This window comes from Tachypleus tridentatus, chromosome 6 (assembly GCF_004210375.1).
Source record: "Tachypleus tridentatus isolate NWPU-2018 chromosome 6, ASM421037v1, whole genome shotgun sequence".
In the NCBI taxonomy this organism is placed as follows: Eukaryota; Metazoa; Arthropoda; class Merostomata; order Xiphosura; family Limulidae; genus Tachypleus; species Tachypleus tridentatus.
In genome coordinates, this window is record NC_134830.1 from 167,130,740 (window position 1) to 167,156,817 (window position 26,078).

General features: G+C 30.2%; 1 protein-coding gene across 15 annotated transcripts in view; it reads left to right on the forward strand.

The window, feature by feature from the left end:
• Window positions 1-26,078, forward strand: part of LOC143254385 (rap guanine nucleotide exchange factor 6-like) — a 170,432-nt gene that overhangs the window by 118,686 nt on the left and 25,668 nt on the right. For all 15 annotated transcript variants that reach the window (XR_013030177.1, XM_076509486.1, XM_076509479.1 and 12 more), the window contains 14 exons: window positions 3,744-3,848; window positions 4,359-4,549; window positions 5,018-5,240; window positions 12,097-12,258; window positions 12,638-12,745; window positions 12,970-13,173; window positions 13,451-13,559; window positions 13,937-14,270; window positions 15,228-15,489; window positions 16,097-16,161; window positions 16,562-16,727; window positions 19,567-19,743; window positions 24,046-24,145; window positions 24,930-25,057. Coding sequence is in view for 14 of the 15 variants with exons in the window: in XM_076509486.1 (XP_076365601.1) it covers window positions 3,744-3,848; window positions 4,359-4,549; window positions 5,018-5,240; window positions 12,097-12,258; window positions 12,638-12,745; window positions 12,970-13,173; window positions 13,451-13,559; window positions 13,937-14,270; window positions 15,228-15,489; window positions 16,097-16,161; window positions 16,562-16,727; window positions 19,567-19,743; window positions 24,046-24,145; window positions 24,930-25,057 (2,334 nt within the window). In the remaining variant the exon portion in view is untranslated. The remainder of the gene's footprint in view (window positions 1-3,743; window positions 3,849-4,358; window positions 4,550-5,017; window positions 5,241-12,096; window positions 12,259-12,637; window positions 12,746-12,969; window positions 13,174-13,450; window positions 13,560-13,936; window positions 14,271-15,227; window positions 15,490-16,096; window positions 16,162-16,561; window positions 16,728-19,566; window positions 19,744-24,045; window positions 24,146-24,929; window positions 25,058-26,078) is intronic.

Below are 26,078 nucleotides of genomic sequence, written 5' to 3' on the forward strand. Positions count from 1 at the left end.
TAGAGTATGCTAGTGAGCTATTGGTGAGCTGTAACTAGATGCAAGAGGGAATTTAACAATTCACTGTTTATTTTTATTTGTGAGATAGATCTACTCTTGTTTATTATTTGTTCATGACATCATATAATTTGTAAAACTTTCAGTTAAAGAAACAAAAATGTTTACCTCTTTGTTAAGTGTGTTAGATTTTGTATTATTTTTACTGGATAATGAAAAAGAACGCATTCAATTATAGAGACTACAACAACATTTGTGTCAGGAGAGAGATTATGTTCGTTTAAATGAAATAGAATCTAGACTAAACTTCAGTATAATTACAAGTGCCCAAATTTGTTAGAGATGATGAAACAGTGGAAGGAAGAACAAGCAGAAAGAGACATAAAGTTAAAAAACACGAAAATAAATTTACAAAGCATTAACAGAAGATGATCAAAAGGTAGGACACAGGAACATAAAAATTAAGAAGTAAATGAAATTTAATTATCATCAAGACTGAAGAAGCTTTTGGACATGTGCAAAATGATTATAACACAAAATTGGTAGTGTATAAAAAATGTCTGAGGTGCAGAAAGGCTATAATGACAGCCCCCCAGTGGCTGGGCAATATGTCTGCAGACTTACAATGCTAAAATACGGGTTTAGATACCTTGGTGGGCAGAGTACAGACAGCCCATTGTGTAGCTTTGTGCTTAATTCAAAACAGCAACTATAATGACAAGATCAGAGCAGCACCTAAAAGACATCAGTGATAGAATAATGCATCTTGATAATGAATTAGTAAGGGCAAGGATCATACCAGCCACACACCTCTGCATCCACCCAAGAATATCTCCTTCAAACAACCATAAATATGGAATAGGAGAAGTCGTGTTGTTAACTATGACCACAGAAACTTTCTGGAGCATTCCATCTATATCATTATCACATCAAGTTACTGAATCTGGCAGATTAATTCAATAATATTTTCTAGTGGAAAAACCAACAGACTTTGGCAGAAAGGTATTATTGGATACAAAATCAGGTTCAACTGACAAAGTTACTGAGTGAAATAGTGAACAAAACGTCATTTACTTTGCTGTTCATTTAAAAGAACTAGCTTTAACAATAATAAGCAACCTTCCAGTTGAGAATTGTAACAACTATCAAATATTATTGGCTGTATTATCCAATTGGATTGGAGTGAGATGCCAGAAGGAAGTTTCCAAAGAAAGCTTCAGAAGCAGATAATGCAAGAAAAAAGGAATTTTAGTGAAGTTGCAGAAGGTGTGGAAAGGCTTGCCCAGTTATCCTACCCAGATGCCCCATATCAAATGATGGATTTGTTGGCAAGTGGCCAATTCCTAGATGCCATGATGGATGAGGATGTGACAGTTAGCCTAAAGCAAAGTAGGTGAACACCTTGAAAGAAGTTTTTCAGTCATTGATGGGTCTAGAATTCACTAAAATTGCAGATAAACAACTAAAGGCACCATCCAGAAGTTACAGGATCATCAGATCAAATAGTGTAGATATATCAACTTTTTATATGGTTGTCTTTAATGTCTGACTGAAAAAAATTAATAAGAAAGTTATTTGCACAGAACAGAAGAAGTAAACCACAAAAAACAGGTATTTTCAAATGTAACTTAACAGTTTCATATGTTTCTCAGGAATGTAAGAAGGAGACTGCTCTAATTGTGAAAACATATGGATTTTGCATTCATGACTGTGATGAATCATTTGTTGACAACAAACCAAGGAGCCAATATTTTGTATACAAGTATATCCTATCCGTCCCAAAAAAAGTAAAGTGAGTATTCTTTAAAACAAATTACTCCATAAGTCAGTGGATTTATTGAAGAGAGGTGTTGCAGTGTGTTGGTCATTACTGGTTTTTTTCAGCTATGATTGTTCAATCCAGTCTTGTAACGAATGGTGTTAAATTGTCTTCAGGGTTAAAGAAAAATAGGGATTGATTTGAAAAGCAAGTAGACATAAAGTTTCAGGAGGAATAATGGTGAAAGTTACTCTCACTTTGAGAAAGAGTGCATGTTGGGAAGTGACTTCATGTGGAGACACTGACATGAAGTTAGACTAGCTTCAAATAGTTTTACAATTTGTCACTAAGAAATTCTTATGCACTATATGAATGTTGCTTCAACAGAGGTTGAAGATAAGTAAGAAAAAATATGGGCACCACAGTAATGAAGACAACTGAATCATTTGTTTAAATCGGCATTGGAAAAACACTGATGGGAAGCACTACTTGCATAACTTCAATAAAACATTCACCAGAAGTAGTCATTCTGCTGGATAGACTAGAAATGTTCTTGTCGAGATTACTTCAAGAGTACCAGCAGAAGTGAGGCCACCAATACAAGATAGTAAAGTGATGCTAAATGACACAAGGCCACAACTTCATATCATAAATCACTGAAAAGAAAACCACAAAAAATCTTGGGTGAATGGACAGTTTTAGAGACAGTAAATAAGGTAATGAGGAATATTTTATTTTACAAATCAGCATTGTAACTCTACCTAATTCAACACAATTAACTGTTTAACAGTAGTAATTTATATTTATGGATAGTGATTTTTGCTACTTGTAAAGAGTAACATTAATTATACACTATGTAACACAAATTTTGTTCCTGGATAGTATGTGTTATTTCTTAATTGCTTATTTTGTAAAAGTACCAAAAATGGCCATTATTCCCCTCAAACTTTGCTTTTGTGACCTGGATAATGAAATTTAGAAATTAACCTATATTCTATGTAAAAGCAGACAAATTTGCACATTTTCATTTACATAAAGTCTGAATAAAATAACATATGGATCAAGATTTACATGTATTCATACTACAGTTATACAAAAGTGTTTATAAGTGAGTAGTTTTTCTGCCCAGGAACAAGAAAAAGTAAAAATGTTGTTACATTGTGCCATGTAAGCTTAAAATTAATATACTATTGCTTTATCAGTGGGTAAGGATTATTCACAAGACTTTACAATCCAGGGAAGTGAAGTGTTGTAGGTTACATTTTCAATATTTTTTTTAGACATTTTGTACTTTTTGCAAGAAGGAATTTTGTTATGATGTACTGGAGATGTATGTGGTACCCAGAAATTTCCTGAGTTTGTACATTTGATGTCACACCTTAGACTTTATGAGATTTAGCAAAAGCAAATGTTATATGAAAATGTCTTTAATCATTGAGTTGATTAATTAGTTAATGAATCTGTTGTTTTATTGGTTGAATTCCGAGTCAGCCAGTTTTGAGTTGTTTCTCAGAGGAAATTTAACAGACTGGTGAATGTTTATTTTGTTTGTGAGAGTTAAGATGTTGCTTTTCTTAGTGTTAAGTAGACTGTAATTTGTATTATTTCTTCTGAATGGTCAAAAAGAACCAATCCATAGATAGAGATCATTACAATGATAGGATTAATTTGTACTTTTTTGTAAGATCACAGATTTTATGAGTATATGTAGTTTGTTTTTTCATACATTATTCATAATGGTAGGAATGTAAAGCCTGATTTTTACAGTAGTGCTATATATTGGTATTATAATAAAGTGTGTATGAAATCATTGTCATCAGATTACTTCTTGTGGGTGTGCCTCATTCGTAGTTGTGTTTTATTAATAATGTAGTTTTCTTCCTCTCTATTGGCTCATGAACGTTGAATTTGTATATCCTTGTAGTTACTTACATAGACAGAAATTATGATCTTCAAATGAGCTTAAAATGATATTCTTTGTTGTCAGAACCTGTCTGTTAGAGATACTGTGCGTGAATGCTTGGAAAGAGACCCTTCAGAGCGTACAGAGGATGATATTGAAGTGTTGTTGGAGTTCATGCAGCATTTACCTGTGAGCAAAGTTTTATTTTCTTCTTTATCTTCATACTTTTAATTTGATATCAGTGATTGAAATATTCTAAATAATTAATATACACCTAGAAGGTTAGAGAGCTTACTGTATGATTCTCTCAGACATTTTTGGAAACTACATATGTACATATTCTTTGTGGTCTTTATATACAAAGTATTATAATGTAATATTTTGTATAACTTAACAAAATATGTACATATACACCACCTCATTACACAAGTAAGACAACACGATTGTATTAAAGTTAGTAGCCTAAAAAGCCTAAAAAAGAAGTCACATGATAAATAATACATTGATTTTATGTAATCCTAAATTCTGGAGTAAAAGTAGTTAAGTATATTTTTTCACTTCTTGTCAGGCATGTTTGTGATATTTGGTGAGAAAAAAATATACTATTCACAAAAAAATATATAACATCTAAAAATCTATGATTTCAAATAGGGAACTTTACCTTGTTATTGTCTTAAGACTTCTCTGTCCTTTCAACAGGCTTTTGCCAACATGACCCTAGCTGTGAGAAGAGCTTTATGTGCTGTGATGGTGTTTGCAGTTGTTGATAAAGCTGGAACAATTGTGATGAATGATGGAGAGGAACTAGACTCTTGGTCTGTCATTGTCAATGGCCAAGTGGAAATTGAGCTTCCAGATGGAAATATTCAGGAACTAAATCTTGGTGACAGGTAGGGACCTGAATGTGAAGTAATAGCTACAATTAAGAGCATTTGTTTATTTGATTTAACCTAATGTTCAAGAACTTTAAGTAGGTCACTGATGAAAAATATAGTGGTGACTTAATAATAAATGAACTTACAGTAGTGAAGACTAGATGGTAAACAGATGATAATTGATGTTATATGTTTCTCTCATTTTGTTTTGCAAAATGTATGTTTTAATTCCAGATCATTATGGGTACAATATCATAAACTATCCAATAGATTGGGGAAAAATACTTTTACCCTTTTTTTAGATGAGAAAATTCTACATCATTATATAAAGTAATTTATATTAGGGTTACCATCAATCTTACTATACAAGTTTGAGTATAGTTTGTAATGTATGTATAAATTGTATTATTTTTTGTTAGCAGAAATTGAAATAAAGCTTTAAAAAACTTATACAAAATGTATGTTGTGTATTCATATTCTTAGTTTTGGAATAACAGCTACCACAGAAAGAATGTATCATCAGGGTCTGATGCGAACTAAAGTGAATGACTGTCAATTTGTATGCATAGCACAGAGCGATTACCACAAAATACTCCACCAAGGGGAAGAAAACACTAGGAAACATGAAGAAGATGGTCATGTGGTTCTCATAACAGAACGAAGAGTCCTGGATGGTGGTAGTCGGCAAGGTCATATAGTCATCAGGGTAAGCATGTGTTAAACTTGTGAAAAAGCTTATATCTACTCCTGGTATTTTCATATATTTAATTATTCATGGAGGTCATTTAGAGTCTGCCTAGTGTTTTTTTAATAAAGAAACGTTTAACCATAAGAACTTGTCAAAGTACCTAGTCCTTGGAATTACCATTCTGTGATGGGATCAAATCTACAGACACTAAGGCTGTGCATCTGGATAGCTGTAGTATGTAATTACACAATGTCAATGAAACATGGTTTATACAGGAAAATTAAATATTTTAATAATGCGTTTTTGCACATGCTGATGTCAAGTTTTGTGTGTGAGCCAAGCATGGGCTAATTGGTTAGTGTGCAAATCTGAGAGAGGATAAGGAGTGACTCTGTATGTAAAGTGTGAATTACATCCTGTTGAAGTTGAGAATACTGAAGAAAATAGCAAGGAGACTGAAACTATTAGTGGCAGTTTGTTACAGACCACTAGATGAAACTGATGAAATTAGTGAGACATTTTACCATATGATTAAGATTTCTTAATGTTAGATCAGCACTCCAAGGTGCTTGTACTTTCCTGGAGGAACCATTACAGCTTCATTGGCCCCATTGTAATCCAGAATCAGAGAAAGTGACCAAACTAATGTGATATAAATATACTTTACCTTTGAATTGTGAATTTAAAACAAATGTTCATTTATCAATCTACTTTAATGAAATTGTTTTCAAAAAAGGTAAACTAGTAAATGTAAAATAAATTTGCAAAATCTAAGTATGATATAGGAATAATAATGTTAAAGAAACGCACAGAAACAAAGTAGGGATGACAACATAAAACCGTAGAGAAATCCTTACCAAAGAAGCCAGTGAACCTTAGAAGCTTATGGTTATTAGCCACTCTAAGATACAAGGGATCTAGTTAATCTGAACTCTTGAGTACTGTATACACAAGAATTTGTTGAGACCCATGAGATTTCACCCCACCCCAGGTACAAAATACACACTGCAAAACACCCCATATGCATGGCAAACAAGTATATGTATTTTGAACTTTATACTGTAACAAACTAAACAGAATATAGTTTGCACATGACTGTTCACAGTTAACTTCTAACAGGTTTTATCAACGACAATGAATTGCATGAAAATAAGTCATCGTGAAAGCATCATTTGAATAATTTTTTCACTTTGGACAGGTCAAAGTATGCATGTCACAACTTTCACAGAATTATAATGTACGTGAATAAACATAGGATCAGAACATAGATAATAAACCAAGTTTAGTATTATTTAAGTTTTAATTTTATAAAAAAATGTTTTAAAAAATTTCAATTTCTCTTAGTACAAGAACTGTGATGTTTATCATCTGTGTCTTCTCTAATATTTACCATCTCTCTGTGAAATATGAAATTTAATCTAATTTACTCATTGTAATGTTTTCTTCATTTAGGCAAAGCATAATTTACATAGCATTTAATGTTATTTACATACAGAACAATAAAATGGAAAATCAGACTTCTTTTGATGTTATTTACATACAGAACAATAAAATGGAAAATCAGACTTCTTTTGATGTTATTTACATACAGAACAATAAACATGGAAAACTTCTTTTGATGTTATTTACATACAGAACAATAAAATGGAAAATCTTTTTTGATGTTATTTACATACAGAACAATAAAATGGAAAATCAGACTTCTTTTGATGTTATTTACATACAGAACAATAAAATGGAAAATCAGACTTCTTTTGATGTTATTTACATACAGAACAATAAAATGGAAAATCAGACTTCTTTTGATGTTATTTACATACAGAACAATAAAATGGAAAATCAGACTTCTTTTGATGTTATTTACATACAGAACAATAAAATGGAAAATCAGACTTCTTTTGATGTTATTTACATACAGAACAATAAAATGGAAAATCAGACTTCTTTTGATGTTATTTACATACAGAACAATAAAATGGAAAATCAGACTTCTTTTGATGTTATTTACATACAGAACAATAAAATGGAAAATCAGACTTCTTTTGATGTTATTTACATACAGAACAATAAAATGGAAAATCAGACTTCTTTTGATGTTATTTACATACAGAACAATAAAATGGAAAATCAGACTTCTTTTGATGTTATTTACATACAGAACAATAAAATGGAAAATCAGACTTCTTTTGATGTTATTTACATACAGAACAATAAAATGGAAAATCAGACTTCTTTTGATGTTATTTACATACAGAACAATAAAATGGAAAATCAGACTTCTTTTGATGTTATTTACATACAGAACAATAAAATGGAAAATCAGACTTCTTTTGATGTTATTTACATACAGAACAATAAAATGGAAAATCAGACTTCTTTTGATGTTATTTACATACAGAACAATAAAATGGAAAATCAGACTTCTTTTGATGTTATTTACATACAGAACAATAAAATGGAAAATCAGACTTCTTTTGATGTTATTTACATACAGAACAATAAAATGGAAAATCAGACTTCTTTTGATGTTATTTACATACAGAACAATAAAATGGAAAATCAGACTTCTTTTGATGTTATTTACATACAGAACAATAAAATGGAAAATCAGACTTCTTTTGATGTTATTTACATACAGAACAATAAAATGGAAAATCAGACTTCTTTTGATGTTATTTACATACAGAACAATAAAATGGAAAATCAGACTTCTTTTGATGTTATTTACATACAGAACAATAAAATGGAAAATCAGACTTCTTTTGATGTTATTTACATACAGAACAATAAAATGGAAAATCAGACTTCTTTTGATGTTATTTACATACAGAACAATAAAATGGAAAATCAGACTTCTTTTGATGTTATTTACATACAGAACAATAAAATGGAAAATCAGACTTCTTTTGATGTTATTTACATACAGAACAATAACATGGAAAATCAGACTTCTTTTGATGTTATTTACATACAGAACAATAACATGGAAAATCAGACTTCTTTTGATGTTATTTACATACAGAACAATAAAATGGAAAATCAGACTTCTTTTGATGTTATTTACATACAGAACAATAACATGGAAAATCAGACTTCTTTTGATGTTATTTACATACAGAACAATAACATGGAAAATCAGACTTCTTTTGATGTTATTTACATACAGAACAATAACATGGAAAATCAGACTTCTTTTGATGTTATTTACATACAGAACAATAAAATGGAAAATCAGACTTCTTTTGATGTTATTTACATACAGAACAATAACATGGAAAATCAGACTTCTTTTGATGTTATTTACATACAGAACAATAACATGGAAAATCAGACTTCTTTTGATGTTATTTACATACAGAACAATAACATGGAAAATCAGACTTCTTTTGATGTTATTTACATACAGAACAATAACATGGAAAATCAGACTTCTTTTGATGTTATTTACATACAGAACAATAACATGGAAAATCAGACTTCTTTTGATGTTATTTACATACAGAACAATAACATGGAAAATCAGACTTCTTTTGATGTTATTTACATACAGAACAATAACATGGAAAATCAGACTTCTTTTGATGTTATTTACATACAGAACAATAACATGGAAAATCAGACTTCTTTTGATGTTATTTACATACAGAACAATAACATGGAAAATCAGACTTCTTTTGATGTTATTTACATACAGAACAATAACATGGAAAATCAGACTTCTTTTGATGTTATTTACATACAGAACAATAACATGGAAAATCAGACTTCTTTTGATGTTATTTACATACAGAACAATAACATGGAAAATCAGACTTCTTTTGATGTTATTTACATACAGAACAATAACATGGAAAATCAGACTTCTTTTGATGTTATTTACATACAGAACAATAACATGGAAAATCAGACTTCTTTTGATGTTATTTACATACAGAACAATAACATGGAAAATCAGACTTCTTTTGATGTTATTTACATACAGAACAATAACATGGAAAATCAGACTTCTTTTGATGTTATTTACATACAGAACAATAACATGGAAAATCAGACTTCTTTTGATGTTATTTACATACAGAACAATAACATGGAAAATCAGACTTCTTTTGATGTTATTTACATACAGAACAATAACATGGAAAATCAGACTTCTTTTGATGTTATTTACATACAGAACAATAACATGGAAAATCAGACTTCTTTTGATGTTATTTACATACAGAACAATAACATGGAAAATCAGACTTCTTTTGATGTTATTTACATACAGAACAATAACATGGAAAATCAGACTTCTTTTGATGTTATTTACATACAGAACAATAACATGGAAAATCAGACTTCTTTTGATGTTATTTACATACAGAACAATAACATGGAAAATCAGACTTCTTTTGATGTTATTTACATACAGAACAATAAAATGGAAAATCAGACTTCTTTTGATGTTATTTACATACAGAACAATAACATGGAAAATCAGACTTCTTTTGATGTTATTTACATACAGAACAATAACATGGAAAATCAGACTTCTTTTGATGTTATTTACATACAGAACAATAACATGGAAAATCAGACTTCTTTTGATGTTATTTACATACAGAACAATAACATGGAAAATCAGACTTCTTTTGATGTTATTTACATACAGAACAATAACATGGAAAATCAGACTTCTTTTGATGTTATTTACATACAGAACAATAACATGGAAAATCAGACTTCTTTTGATGTTATTTACATACAGAACAATAACATGGAAAATCAGACTTCTTTTGATGTTATTTACATACAGAACAATAACATGGAAAATCAGACTTCTTTTGATGTTATTTACATACAGAACAATAACATGGAAAATCAAACTTCTTTTGATGTTATTTACATACAGAACAATAACATGGAAAATCAAACTTCTTTTGATGTTATTTACATACAGAACAATAACATGGAAAATCAGACTTCTTTTGATGTTATTTACATACAGAACAATAACATGGAAAATCAGACTTCTTTTGATGTTATTTACATACAGAACAATAACATGGAAAATCAGACTTCTTTTGATGTTATTTACATACAGAACAATAAAATGGAAAATCAGACTTCTTTTGATGTTATTTACATACAGAACAATAACATGGAAAATCAGACTTCTTTTGATGTTATTTACATACAGAACAATAACATGGAAAATCAGACTTCTTTTGATGTTATTTACATACAGAACAATAACATGGAAAATCAGACTTCTTTTGATGTTATTTACATACAGAACAATAACATGGAAAATCAGACTTCTTTTGATGTTATTTACATACAGAACAATAACATGGAAAATCAGACTTCTTTTGATGTTATTTACATACAGAACAATAACATGGAAAATCAGACTTCTTTTGATGTTATTTACATACAGAACAATAACATGGAAAATCAGACTTCTTTTGGCATGAACATCTGTCACTGCCTCTTTTCCAGAACTTACCAATAGTTATCTCTGATATTTAAGAATATATTATTTACAACTGATAGAGAGTCACAATTTTAATCTGTCAAATGATGTAATGTTGTTTGTACAGAAAACTGTCTATTTTCCTTCCATTTCAAACTTCATTCCTAGGAGAAAGACATGATAGCCGAATTTATAACGTCTTTTGCTGCATAGTTAGAAAACCAGAGAAACTGTAATATTTATGTAACATCATTTCCCTTTTACATGTTCTTATTTTGTGTTTTTTGATGCATTATTTAATTGAATAGAAATTATTGAATGCATTAGTACAGTTAGTGTAAAAAATGTAGGACTAAGTTTCATTAATAGTTGAGAGAAAAAAAAGACCCAGATAAGTACTTTATTTATTGTTTTTCATCTGTATTTTTTATTATAAAAGTAAAGAAAATATACAATTGAAATTTTTTAAGTTAACTTAAGTAAAATAAATAATAATATTAAGATTGTTTTTTAATGAAATATGCCCACAAGTCGCTCATAATGTGAACTACATGTTTGCTGTGTGATTTGCAATATATATATTGCAATATAATACTTAATAGCTAGTTTTAATCTACTGAGGATAAACAGTTGAGTTTTTCTATTACAACCTGCAGTCATTCCAGAAGAAAACTAGGGGAAGTCAGTCATTGTTTCCTAACCTCTTTGTAGTGGTTATGAGGACAGTTAAGTCAATCAAACTCATATTAAGTTATGGTAAAGAAAATAACAGAATATAAAGTTTTGTGAAAAAACATTTCTTATTTACTGAGGAGATTTTATGGGTTAGGAAATGATATTCAAAAAATTTTCAGATGAAGAAAAGTGTTTTTAATTTTATCATGAAAATTACTTTGCACTCCTGAAGGGAAACAACATGCAATGCACATTGTAAATAAAGCTTTTTCATTGAACACTGACATACTCTTTTCCACTTCCAGAAAATAAACATGTAGTGTACATTGTTAATAAAGTTTTTCATTGACATTAAAGTGTTTTTTCCTCTTTTTTTTAGTTCATTAAATTTTACCTATGGGATCCTTGAAAATCTCCCTTGGGTTCTTGTTTAAAAAAAAAAAAAAGGTTGAGAGTTTCAGATCCTTCACTGTGGCACCCTGAGACTGTATACAGCACTATTAAGTGTAAATACTTTTGTTGAAACCTGAATTCATGTAATTGACAATAATTCAACATTTAATTGTTAATAAAGGTCGATCTCTGAAAATATTTGCAACTTGTGTAGTGGTTTTTGTATGGTTTTGAGTATTCATCCCTACCTTGTATTTGTAATAATTGGCATAGCTATCTGCACATCATACGTAATTTTTATTATTACTTGCTGAATAGTTACTTCAAATGTTATTTTGTTTAACGTAGGGTACACCTGAGAGGTTAATGGCCCAACTGGTGGAGGAAAATTCCCTTGACCCCAGTTATGTAGAGGATTTTTTACTGACTCAGAGAACTTTTGTTAATTCACCTCTTACTATAGGTAGTAACCTTCTTCACTGGTTTAAAAATCATCAGCTGCGAGACAAGGTAAAGCCTAACAGTTTAAGTGAAACAAAGTTACTTGAATATCTAAAGTATAATTCACGGTAAAAACAATTAAAATAATATATATGTTTTATATGATGTACTTTTACATTTTATCTGTTAAACCCAAGTGAAGCAAAATGTCATAATTTTTAAAAGTTTACCATGTGTTTGTGTGTGTGTAGATTTCAACCACTTAAAGAACATGAAAGATGAATTGGCTAAGGTTGTCATAGAGCTCCTGTAATGTAGATAATATCAAAACTTTAAAATAATTATTTATAGTAATAATATCTAAACATAAAAACATTCCCATCTATATTTGTACAAAGTAAGCTGAAGTACAATTACTATTTATAGAATTTAATTTGAATACTTTTAGGTCACAAGAGTTGTTCTCCTATGGGTTAATAATCATTTTACAGACTTCGAAATGGATGCAGATATGATGGAATTTCTGGAAACATTTGACTCTCTTCTTGAACAAGAGGTAATTTTATTTTCTGTTAGTTTTGATAATTTATAATAAACTAATTAATTTGTTTATATACTTAATTTATAATGAATTTGGAAAAGCATCAGTAAATGAAGTGAAACACAAAAACATAATATATTTATTTTGTTTCTACAGTGTAAACATTAAAGAGTAGTCAGTTCTCATTATGTTGAAAAGAAAAAAAATACTAAAGCTAAAACTAGTTTGTTGTTTTTTAGAAAATGCACAGCCAGTTACGTTTACTAAACATTGCCTGTGCTACTAAAGCTCGTAGTAGAACTGTTACTTTAGCTCGCTCTACAAGAGACGATGTTCTTCACTTCTCTATTCTTGGTGGCTATGAGCGAGGATTTGGTATCTTTATATCCAAGGTCAGCAAGGGTTCCAAAGCAGAAGATATGGGTCTTCGAAGAGGGGATCAGGTGTGTTTCATCAAAGAATTCTAATATTTAACATCTTATGGCATAACGACAGTTCACATTCTCTCTTGAGTTATGTTTTCCCTTTTATGTTTTTGCAAGCATAAGTTTGATGGCAACACAGTAAAAGTTCTGTTCAAAGTTGTAAGTTTATTAAAACAATAAAAAGTTATTTCTTATATTTAAAAATTTTAACTTTTCAGTATAGAATAATCATTAATATGAATTTATTGATTTAGTTGGTTTTTTACTTAAAAGCAAAAGTTTTAACTAATTCTAGATTTTGGAAGTTAATGGACAAAGTTTTGAACACGTGAGCCATGCTCGAGCTCTGGAAATTTTACGAGGAACAACACATCTTTCCATTACTGTTAGATCCAACCTTTTAGGTAGGATGATATAAAATTTAATATCGTTTTTATGTACAGAAATAACAGTTTTGTTTCTAAGTGTTTGTAATTTCAGATAAAGGTATTCTGTAAAGTATTGTGTAAAGATGCCAATCTGTTTGGTCTATAATGAAAATAATTATTTGTATGTACGTACATATATGTATAACAAAAATAAAAAACAGCTAAAAGATGTTTCCTAGTGAAATTTTTCAGGTATTGGTCATTTTTACAGATTCAATTTAGAAAAAGTAGCCAGTTCTATGTTGTAGAAAACACATTAAAAGAATTAAAAAATGGCTTATATAAATCTTGTGTTGTTTTGTGTTTTAGTAACCTGACAAGTTGTGTTTTGTTTGTTTTTTTTTTACTTCAAGCTTTTAAAGAGATGCTGTACACACCTGTAAATTCTCCTCGACAACAAGTAAGAAAGGTATCAGAAATTGCTCACTTACAACCTGATCCCAAGGCAAGGTTATCCTCTCACTTTGACTTGGGAGACATCAGAGGAATAGTAGACATTCCTTTGGAGTTAGGAGTGAGTGCATTACTCTTGCCTCCAAACTCTCCAACACTTCATTGTCGTAAGACATTATCTGATCCTGCTACAAATAATAAACATGAAAAGAAAGGATTCAAGACCCTCAGTAATAGAGTGAAGCTAAAAAAGGCTCTAGCAAAAATAAACATCATACCCAAGTCAGTAAATAGGTGAGTAAATTATATGGACTTCTAATACATATAGATGTTTCTTATGTTAAGTTCTTTAACTCAGTTATTGATGTGATTCACATCAAATTGTTTAAAAAAAAAAAGAAGAAATATGAAAATAGGAATTTTTTTTGACGAGAGCTAAGCCAATGGTTCTTGGTTTACACCACTTTACAAAGAGAGAATTCTGAAACATTTTGTACCTTTTTGTATTCATATTAAATGAAGAAAGTTGACAATTTGTAACTGATGCATGTATTGTTAACCCTTTTACTTTGACATATTTTTAACAGTGAAATTTTGATAAGAATATGTCAAACTGTAAATGTGATTCTAGAATAACTTTAGTAGATATAGTAATGAGACTGAAAGAATAAAGAATTAATCTTAGAATTCATATTTTAATCACATTTCTTATAGAAATACAAAATATTTTGTAAAGTTGTAATATATTTAGTATGGTGAAAATTTTGCTTTCCTTTTATTGTCTACTTTTAATATTTCATCATACATTAGTTTATTTTCTACTTCTGTTTCTAATTCTGTTTTAGAAATTATTTCTCAGTCTGTTCGTCATATGAAAACGTATTTATTAAATATTGGATGTACTCTTATGTTTGTTTAAATCCATTAGGAACCAGTAAAGTAGTAACATTATTATACCTTGATAATTAATATTAAATATTTGAAGTGAAAATGTGATAAGTGAAAAATGACTCCCAGACCACGACTTGAAGCCTGCAATAGGTAAAAATAATTTTAACAAATATATCTTTTTGTGAGTATGTTCTTCTTGTATGTTCACTTTATTAATTGTTTTTTTATCAAATTATAATTTTAATGACTGTTGTAGTTTTAATTAATCTTGTAATTTCTGTGTATGTTCCATTTTATTGGTGACCTTTATAACTGTTAAGGGCTTAAAACTGAATGCATCAATTCTTTTTTTTTTTCTAGTGAAATGCAGCTAAACAGTTCCGATGACAGTTTGTATTCCCTAAACAGTGGCAGCAGTAATGGATCAACATATCATCAGGGGACAAGAGCAAGTTCTCCTCAACGATCCTCTGGGACTGGATCCCTCTATCATAGTCACAGCAATCCAGATTTGGCATCTTTGTCAGCTTACTGTGAATCAGAGCTAAGACCTGACTTTCCAGAGCATGTGCTTAAAGTGTACAGAGCAGACCAAACATTTAAGTATTTGCTTGTCCATAAGGTGTGCACCATGTATATTTCTGTGTCTGGAAAACTGCATTAACTATTACAGAATACTATTGTACAGTTGAACATTCATTTAAGGTTCCGTTTTTCTACATTGAGCTGTACATTATCTAGAATTTCATACTCCTACTAAACTATTTACTTAATTCTAATTTTTACCATTATTTTCTTAAATGAATAAACAGGCCTGGCATGGCCAGGTGGTTAAGGCACTCGACTCATAACCTGAGAGTTGTGGGTTTGAATCCCAGTCACACCAAACATGCTTGCCCTTTCAGCCATATATGGCCATTATAATGTGATGGTCAATCCCACTATTCATTGGTAAAGGAGTAGCCCAAAAGTTGGCAGTGGGTGGTGATGACTAACTGCCTACCCTCTAGTCTTACACTACTAAATTAGGGACGGCTAGTGCAGATAGCCCTTGTGTAGCTTTGTGCAAAATTCAAAACAAAGCAAACCAAATGAATAAACCACAATTATCATATTAGAACTATAATTATTTGTTAAGACAATTATTAATCTGTGTTCTTGTACAACTTCACCATGACTTTGTTATTACATAAACATTTGTTTTTTTTCATAACTTTTATCATTCTCAGGAAACTACTGCCAGAGAAGTGGTGATGTTGTCACTTCGAGAGTTTGGAATAACAGACTCCAGCAGGTAAAAATTTAGATAAACTTTTACTGTTGTGTTCTTAGAAATTAACTAGTCTGTTTTTCATTATTATTAATCTCGAACTTGAAAGCCCTTTGTTAAATGATATTTAACTGAATAATGTTTTTATAGGTTTTAAAGCTAGAAAACTTGAATGTTGAGAGGCAGAATTGAAATTGGATGGATATGAATGTCCTATTCAGCATAAGATGCTCACTGCTTAAGGACAGTTAACACTGAGTGAATGGAATAATGAAGGCTAGTTTTGCCATATCTAGTGTTAACTAGTTCCTGACTGATAAATTTTCAAGTTATAACATAATATGAAATTGAGTATTATTAAATTGTAACAGTAACACATTCATTGTTAACTGGTATACTGACTTGCATACTTTTTTTTTCTTAGTAATTATTCACTCTGTGAGGTCACTTGTGGAGAAGGTGGTGTTGTTAAACAACGAAGATTACCAGATCAAATACAAAATTTAGCAGAGCGTATAGGACTCAGCAGTCGTTACTACTTGAAAAATAATTCATCAACTGAAGCCCTTGTGCCTGATGATTTAGCAGGAGTAAGTTTTTGTCTGTAATACAAAAATTATTTTTGTATGCATTTCAATTCCCACAATAAACATATTTTTATGTTTTTTTTTGGTAACCAAGTTTTATATCATCTTAAATATTCATTGTTAAATATATGATGTTCACTAAAGATAAAAATGCTTTTGAATTAATATAAATACTTGGTATGCAGTTGTGGGTTTGATAAGAAAATTGCTTTTAGTAACATCCTAATTATGTAATTAAACCATTGTTTTGTCTGGAATACTAAGTACTTTTTCTTTTTGCATTTTCTTCATGCTGTAAAATAAAAACCCACATGATTTTAGGTATTGAGTCTCCTTTAAGTAATGCAGAGCATGTTTCAAGTTACCAAGAGTTTTCCATTCTATCACTTTCCATGTGACTTACTGTGCATGCATCAGAAAGAGGTACATAACTCCACGTTAATTAGATCTTATTGACAGTTATGCTGCTTACTTCAGTTACTATGAATTCTGAAGTCAATGTTAACTACTGCTACAAATGTATTTACATTGGAACTATTATAGTTTCTTTGGAGGCCTTACATACAGCCTGCCTTTATTGTACATAAAGATTCTAGGGCTGTATTGTTGGCCCTTATTTATCAATTAAATCAGTTATTTCTGAGTTGTGAAACATCCTCTGTTTTCTCAGGATGATAGAAAAAACAAACTATTTTTTTGTGTAACCATGCTCAACATCACTTTCTGAAATACAGAATTATCTACAGGCCTTAATTGCAAAGAAGCTTCTGCTGTTCTTTCTCAAATAAAATCAAAATTTTAAATCTTTAACTAGTTTATGTCATACGTAAGGCTGCTAATCTCATGTTGGATGATTCAGTTCTGGACTCCTTGTATTTTCCACTTTCCCCTTATCTTCAGGTCATTATGAGTCCATTTAGAAGTTATCTAAAAGTTATCAACCTTTTAGCAGAGGAGTCTTTCTCTACACATTTTACATCTCAAGATCTTTTAATCCTCGGATAATATTTCAGTTTCTTCTGTACATTGTTTATCTTTTCAGGTTTTCACCAACACTTGTCATTGAAAATTATACCAGGAAAAACAAATTAAGTTTTCAGTATTTCAGTTTACTGGTATTTATGTTCAAATGATCAGTAAGTAACGTTCATGTGTTGTATGTACGCTTCTTCCTTTTTGACCCGACTGAATAGCCAAACATAAATGTATGTAAGGTGGGTGAGTATAGTCCTCTCAGTGACTCTGTTCCAGAGCAATTTTCCATCTAAACTGTTGGGAAAGGGGAGTGTTTTAGATTATTAGTTCATCTGTTAGATCCTTTAATTTGCTGGATCATTTGTTCTAGTTATAATCATTTTTTTTTTTTTTTTCGTCCAGTCCAGTCACTTGCACGTTCTGGATAAGGAAGTCTCAAATATCTTTCAGAAAGGAACAGTCAACGTTGTTAATCATTCTTTTCCATGTTTTTACTCCCATCACTTTGTGGTTTAAAGAAATTAAGATATTGGAGTCCTGCACAACTCATCTTTACATAGAGACAGTTCATTTTCAAATAAAATACAATGTTCTTTCTACAGTTTCTATGTTGTAATCATTAGATAACTTTTACTAACCTGCAAGACAATGGGGACAAGAGATCTGCTCTCAATCTGATGTCTCAAAATCCCAGTTTTTTTTTTATCTTTTTATTAACTTTATCTGGTGTTGAGCTCATCAAAGAATCAGCCAGATTCTTTTTTATATTTCCTGGAGACCTACTTACTGGGCCAGTTTTGTGACTTAGCTAATCATTTCAGAGTTGCCTTATTCCCAAAAGCATGTTCAGTTATTATTTATTATTGGCCTCCTTCTCTGATAATTTTCCATTACAGGCAAAAGACAAAGCACTGTGCTGACTCTGAATACCTGTTATATCATCAATTGAGAATGTGAATGATTCCATAGGTACTCGTATATCACCCAACATCCCCTTATATATATAGGACAAATGAGCTACCCTGCTCATGAGAATGCCTTCCTTGTGAATGTCCTTATTTTAGTCCAGTCTTCTGTAAGGTTGGATGCTCCACTAATTTCTTCCACAAATCTAATCCATTGACCTTTACTCTGTTTATGTAATACCCTCAACATCTACTTTATCACTTCCTTCAAACATCATAGTGTTGGTTGCTACCTTCCTGCCTAAGAGACCAAGTTATTTCCCTCCTGAATCTCAATATAGCTATTTTGTTTTTAGTATTTAAGAGATAAGTCTTCCTGTTTTGAATTTTGCATTTTTAAAATTCAAATATACTTCAGATAGGTATTTATCTCTGAAATACATTTCTACCCAACTGGAAGGAAAGTATTACGTGATAAAGACTGCAAACAAAGAAATCTGATTTATGGCAGGAAAGGAGACCTTTTATATATTCTCCTGATGCTTGCACAATAAGTGATGTGCAAGGTAGGAGAGTGGGAGAACTGTTAACTTCATGTATGCACTGTATTGTGTCAAAGTCATTTAGAACCTTTAGTTACATGGTTCTTGATAACATGAAAGTGACCAAAGAAAGAGGCCAAACCTCATGGAAAAGTGCCTGTTTGAAATTAATTATAATTTTCAAAATGCAAAATGTTACTTCAAGTACAAAACCACCACTAATAAATATATCATTATTTTCAATCAATTTGTTGTGAAATTTATGCAGTTTAATTAGACAAATTAAAAGCATATGTGTAAGCTACATTAATTATGTATAATTAAACAGTTATTCTCACATTAAATCTCAGTCTAGTCTTGAATTTATTTATTATAAACAAGAAAAAATAATAACCAATATTTTTTGGTGTGCTGCCACAGGAACTGTTGCGAGAAAGTCAAATTAATTTCCTCCAGTTAAACAGTGTGGAAGTAGCCACCCAACTTACACTGGAAGATTTCAACATCTTCTGCCACATTGAACCTACTGAATATATTGAAGACCTTTTCGAAATTAACTCCAAATATGGAACACCAACACTTTCATGGTTTGCTGAGGTAAATAGGAGAACCAAAGTTCTGTGATTGTCATTTGAATTTGTTTCTATACTTCTAGAGCTCCAATGATCTATAATTGTAAATTTGGAACAAAGATTTTGTTGCTGTTATCTCAGTAAGATGTCTTTCAATTATTAAGTCCAAGTGGTTTATAAAAGAATACTGTTACTACTGTATGGTGTTTAGAGAATTACAGTTTGCATGCATGAATGATTTTAGTTTGCAGAAGAAACTGTAAAGAATATTATTTTATTTATAACTGAAAGAAGAAATAATTGTAATAACTGATATAAACCTTACAGGTTTATGACTTGAGCAGTATTTAAAAAGACATGTATCACCAAAGTTGTATAAGGATACCTTAAAATTCAGATCTGTCATGTAACTAATGAGAAAACCATTAATTATGACTGTTTTCAGCTGAATATGTAAAACCAAGTATTTGTAAATTTTAAAAAGTGTTTCTTATATTTTGTTAATTTATAAAGAGGTCATATGTATGGCAATATTCATAATTATTGGTTTGTAAAGAGACTGTGTCATCAGTAATCTTTATAGTTCATTAGTTTATACAGAAATTGTATCTTCAGCAGCCTCTGTTGTTTGTTAATTTTTAAAGACTTTGTATCTACCAAAACCTTTCTAGCTCATTAACTTATACAAAGATTGTATCTTCAGAACAGTTACAGTTTATTAATTTACAAAGAGATTTATCTAAATTGGTCTTTATACTTTGTTACATGGAGTAGATTCATCAGTAAGCTGTCCAATGGCTGTAACATTTTTGGAATAGTGCATATGACTTAAAACTTTTTTTTATGCATGCATCAACAATAAAGTATTTTGCAAGATAAGATTGGATATTTTTTTTTGCATTGGATATCTGATACTAGATGGATAAATCAAATTGCTAGTGTATAGTCATTTGTGGCTCACCTTCTTGATACAAGAGCAGCTTTAAAGAATATTTCAAACCTCAGCCTCATTCTTGAGATAAGGAACGATGGTGTAGTAATGTACATATCTTCATTTTCCTGCATTTCCATGTCTGTAATTTGATTGAAGATCATTGTGATAGTTGCTCAAAGAAACTTGGTGTTCCAAGCTAAAAAACCCACTGCTGGTGTCAAATTCTCAAGTTTGAAGAGACTTTTTTTGATGACCTCAGACAGTGTCCAGCAATCTGAAATGAACAAGAGCTTGTCTTCAGTGTTATGCAGATTATATCTGAATTTCCAGCAAAGTGCAAGAGTAAAAGAACTTTTTTTCAATGCTGGTCTTACATGCTGTTATGATATTTAAAGCATCATCACTAATTTCTTCAGTTTTCATTGGTGCTACCATGAGTTTCCAATAAAATAAAGATGAAGCCATTTGATTAGCGTTTAATTCAGGACACGTCTTGTGTATCCACAACAATTTCTTTGCTATCTACACTCCCCAAGATGTTTAAATGTTTAGAAGTGACATTTGTGTGACAGTCCTGTAAACAGTGGTGAAGGATGGATAACTGATTATGTGCTCTGTCTTGCACATGCTATATAATATGTGAGCTCATACAACATATAGTAGAGCCCACATAGCCAAGGGTACATTTTGGACATGTAGATTTATATATGAGGTAAGAACAATGTATTAGAGAAACCTGTTTTTATTAGTCCTAGAAAATTGGATTGTGTTGAATATATTTCTACTTTTGAACAGCTACTACAGAAACTAAAATGCATATCAGGTTTAATCTCATGTAACTAACAAATATACAGTAAAAAATAGTTTTGAATTTTTTTGAAGATGTATCTAAACTGGTTTTTGATAAACCTTTATAGGGTACCAGTCTTGACATTGAATCTACACATACAGATTTACCATTACATGAAGTAATTTAATTTTTCAAAATTCTGATAATTTTAGGGTATAAAAACTATATTTATAAAACTATTACAATATGCCACCAAAGAGTCTTTTGTTTTTAATGGTTGTCATTACAAACAACTTTATGGGTTATCTAAAGGTTCAAGTATTGCACCATGTTTGGCTAATTTATTTTTATGTTATTATAAAGAAAAGTGATTAAAAAAGTTGTCCAGAAAATTTGAAACCAGTATATTATAGAAGATGTGTTGATGACACTTTTGCTATTTTTAAGAATAAATCTGATATTCAAGAATTTTAAAATTATCTGAACAACCAAAATAACAATATTAAAATTACAGTTGAACAACAAACAGCTAATAGCTTACCTTTCTTATATACAATGATTGTTAATTTAGGTAGATGTTTTAACACTAAGTGTTATCATTAGCCAACTTTCACAGTACAATATTTCCATTTTGATAGTTTTTATTTACCTTTGTAATTTAAAAGGAACCTAATTCATAATATAATTTGTTGGGCTTAAAATAGTTAGTTCATTTTTCCTCCTTCCAGGAAGAAATGCAAAACATAAGTTGTTTTCCAAAAAATTAATTTTCATAACAATTAATTAATAGTATTAATAAGAATTACTTAAAAACTTTATACATTCCAAATATTAGTAAAAAGGTTTGAAATTTACCATTTACTAGTAATTCTAAAATTAAGGAAAAAAATTAAATCTATTCTGAAAAATAAATTTACCCACTTATTAAGGTTAAAATTGTTTTTAAACCAATGTTTCATTGAAATAATTATTTCAAATTTATTTAAATACAGGATTACTAGAATGCATTGTTTTTAAACCAATGTTTCATTGAAATAATTATTTAAATTTATTTAAAAACAGGATTACTAGAATGCATCATTTTTTCATCATTTATAAATTTACATGTCCAAGGTGTAACCTTAGCTATGTGAGCTCTACAATATGTTGACTGAGCTCACATATGCATGCATAAACACAGTATGTAATAAGTCATCCATCCTTCACCACAGTTTACAGGACTGTGACATAAATATCAGTTCAAAACATTTCATCATCTTGGGGAACGCAGATAACAAAGAAATGCTATGCACTAAGGAAAGTTTGTGGACATACAAGGTGTGTTCCAAATTAAATGTTAATCAAACAGTTTCACCTTTGCTCCTGAAACTGTCAACAGAATAAGTTGAAAATGCATGAAAATATTTCAGAGGAATACACCACCAATGTCTTGCAGTGTCGATTCAAAGATGAAATGCAACACTTAAAAGCAATTCCATTGCAAAGTTTGGACACAAAGCTTCGAGTACACTTCATATTTTGAATAAAACCATCATTTTTAAGTTAAATGACATATTATACAATGTTTACATTGCTCTGAGGATGTTTTGCACATTGCCTGTAACTGTTGCATCAGCTGAGCATTCATTCAGTAAGCTGAACCTGATAAAGAATTTCATATAAAGTATGATGACCAAAAAAAGACTGAATGGTCTTGCTGTTCTTTAGTGATATAATAAACACATATACACTAAACAAGGCATGCAAAACTCTATACTAGAACTTTAACATTACTTTGTAATCAGAAATGCATTTAAGGAAATACTGAAATTAACATATGAATGATGGAATTATAACAACTCGCTTAGTTTGTATTATTATCAGAACTAATTTCTATAATTGTTTTAATTGGGGTTAGAAATAGTTAAAATATTTAAATCAGTGGGTTAGTCCTTTAAATAATCACATTAATGACAAGGAGATATGTGTTTGAACCTGTCTCATCTCTCAGTGGTCCTGAATCCAGCATTCTTTATGCTTCATTAGTTTGTAAAGTGGTTGTATTTTCAGCAGTCTTTTATAGTTTGGATCTTAAAGAGATTGTAACTAAAGCAATTTTTATAATTTTTTAATTTGTAAGTCAAATACATTTAAGTCCCCACTGAATTCATTTTAATAAATTCATGCACAACAATGTGTTGTTGTAAATTATCTTTAATTCAAGTAAAGGAAATAGGTAGTAACCATATTGTTATAAGTTATTTCTTAAGGGTATCATAACATTCATATTAAGTTATTATGCCCTTTTTAACTAAAAAAAAAAAAAATTATTTACATTTGTTGTTTCTTTTGGAAGAGCATCATTTTAAATAAAAATTGCTAATTAGTGAGGTACTAACTCTAGAAATTTCTGATTAATAAATATTGTAGGAGGATTCCATTTTTTCAAAGTAGAAATATTATTTTTAACCAATTATAAAGTTTTTGATCAGTTTTTTTCCTTTTTGAACAATATTTTGTTTATTTGCGAAAGAAGCCTCATAATAAAAATAGGATAATGTTAAATTTAACATTTCTTGCTTGTTTATGGCAGTTCAGTATGTCAATGTTGTTGTTTTTTTTAGCTTGTTAACAAAGAAATGTTCTGGGTGGTGACTGAAGTTTGTAGTGAACCAAACCCATTAAGGAGGATGAAGATTATAAAGCATTTCATAAAAATAGCAAGTAGGTAAAAAACACAGCAAGTAATCAAATCACCATTTAGTATTTCTTAATGTTAATGGTCTTTTTTCTACTCTGGTGGCCCAGCATGGCAAGGTGGTTAAGGCACTTGACTCGTAATCTGAGGGCCATGAGTTCAAATCCCTGTCACACTAAACATGCTTGCCATTTCAGCAGTGGGGGCATTATAAGGTGATGGTCAATCCCATTATTCATTGGCAAAAGAGTAGCCCAAGAGTTGGCAGTTTGTGGTGATGACTAGCTGCCTTCCCTCTAGTCTTACACTGCTAAATTAGGGATGGCTAGTGCAGATAGCCCTTGTGTAGCTTTGCACACAATTCAAACCAAATTCTGTTCTGATTATATTATTGGGTGTTTAATTGGTAAAAATAAGACTACTTAGAATATTATATCATCATTTATTTAAATTTTTGTACAGCTTATACTTCAGTTTAGGTATTTACAGGTTTCCTATGACCATAAAAAATATTTAGTCATAAGATTTTATTACGGTAATCTACTGTATTATTACATCAAGCTGTACCAGAGATATAAATAGAATCACAAAAATGATAGCAATGAACAAAATTGTGAATAAAACAAGAATCCTGCATGGTGTTAAAAATAGTGGGTAATTTGAGTACAGTAAGAAGACCAATTTTTCTTTATCAGCAGTATTACAAATAAGCTCAAAATTGTCCATAATGTTATAAATAAGACAGATGTTTGTAAATAAGAAAAGCTGGCCATATTTACAAATAGCACCTAAATACATCATTTCTCTTAGGACAGTGCAAAGAATGCAAGAACTTCAACTCCATGTTTGCTATCCTCAGTGGACTTGACCATGGGGCAGTTTCCAGGCTTCGATCCAGCTGGGAAAAACTGCCTTCTAAATATTCCAAAATGTTTAAGGTGAAAATGTTTTGTAGATGTAAATGTGAAATTAATATAAGTACAATAATAATAATAATAAGTGAAGTAATCTGATTAGAGAGTTTAATTGATTATGTACTAATAAACATTTATTTATATTAAAAATTTATTTAGAATAGAAAAATAATAATAAAAATAAGATTATCTCATAGCATGAATGGTTTGAAACATATAATCATAAATATAATGTATATAAAACATATTGGAGTTGGGCCTGATGTACAGTTTTGTTTGAACCACTTTTTGGTCTCCAGAAGAGATAAAAACAAGCTACTGATAATTAAAATTTTTACATTTAAGTGGGAATAATTGGGTCCTTGGAGGGAGCATTACACATTTGTGCCATTTATGTGTGCATTTCATTGTGTATTCTTTAAAAGTGGTTATTTGGTGTGTGATTCTAATTGCTAAACTTTATTTTTACTTCAAACAATAGATAAACTCTCATTTTACAAAGGAGAAGTATCATATAACAATAATATAATGAAAGTAGAAGACATGAATTTAAATTTTGTTTTGTATTTAAGATGTCAGTTGCTAACTCTTTGCGTGATGTGTCCCCAATGTCTAAATGATATTACTCTGCATTACATTTCCAATCCTTTTTTCATTATAAAACCAAAACCTTTTTAATTATATCATTTATCAAAAAGCAAAAGATCTTTAAGTTTTCCTTTTTTGGAAAGTAAAAGTATTTAAAGCACAGTTATTTACAGATTATTTCATGGATGTAGCATACATGGATACTGTGTTCTATACCAACTTAGTTCTCATATATACATGAAACATTGACCATGAAAGTAGCTGCATTAGTTTCCACTTTGTTACCTATTGAGCTTGATCACTCACCTAAGATATTGTGTGTGCCTTCTTGCATGAAAGTTTTCTATAAAGTAGCATATAAGATGTGAAAGTAAACAATCTTTTCACTGGCAGATTAGATGGTGATGATTTGAGAAGACAACCTTTCTTATTAGTTAATGGGAATGACAAACAATGT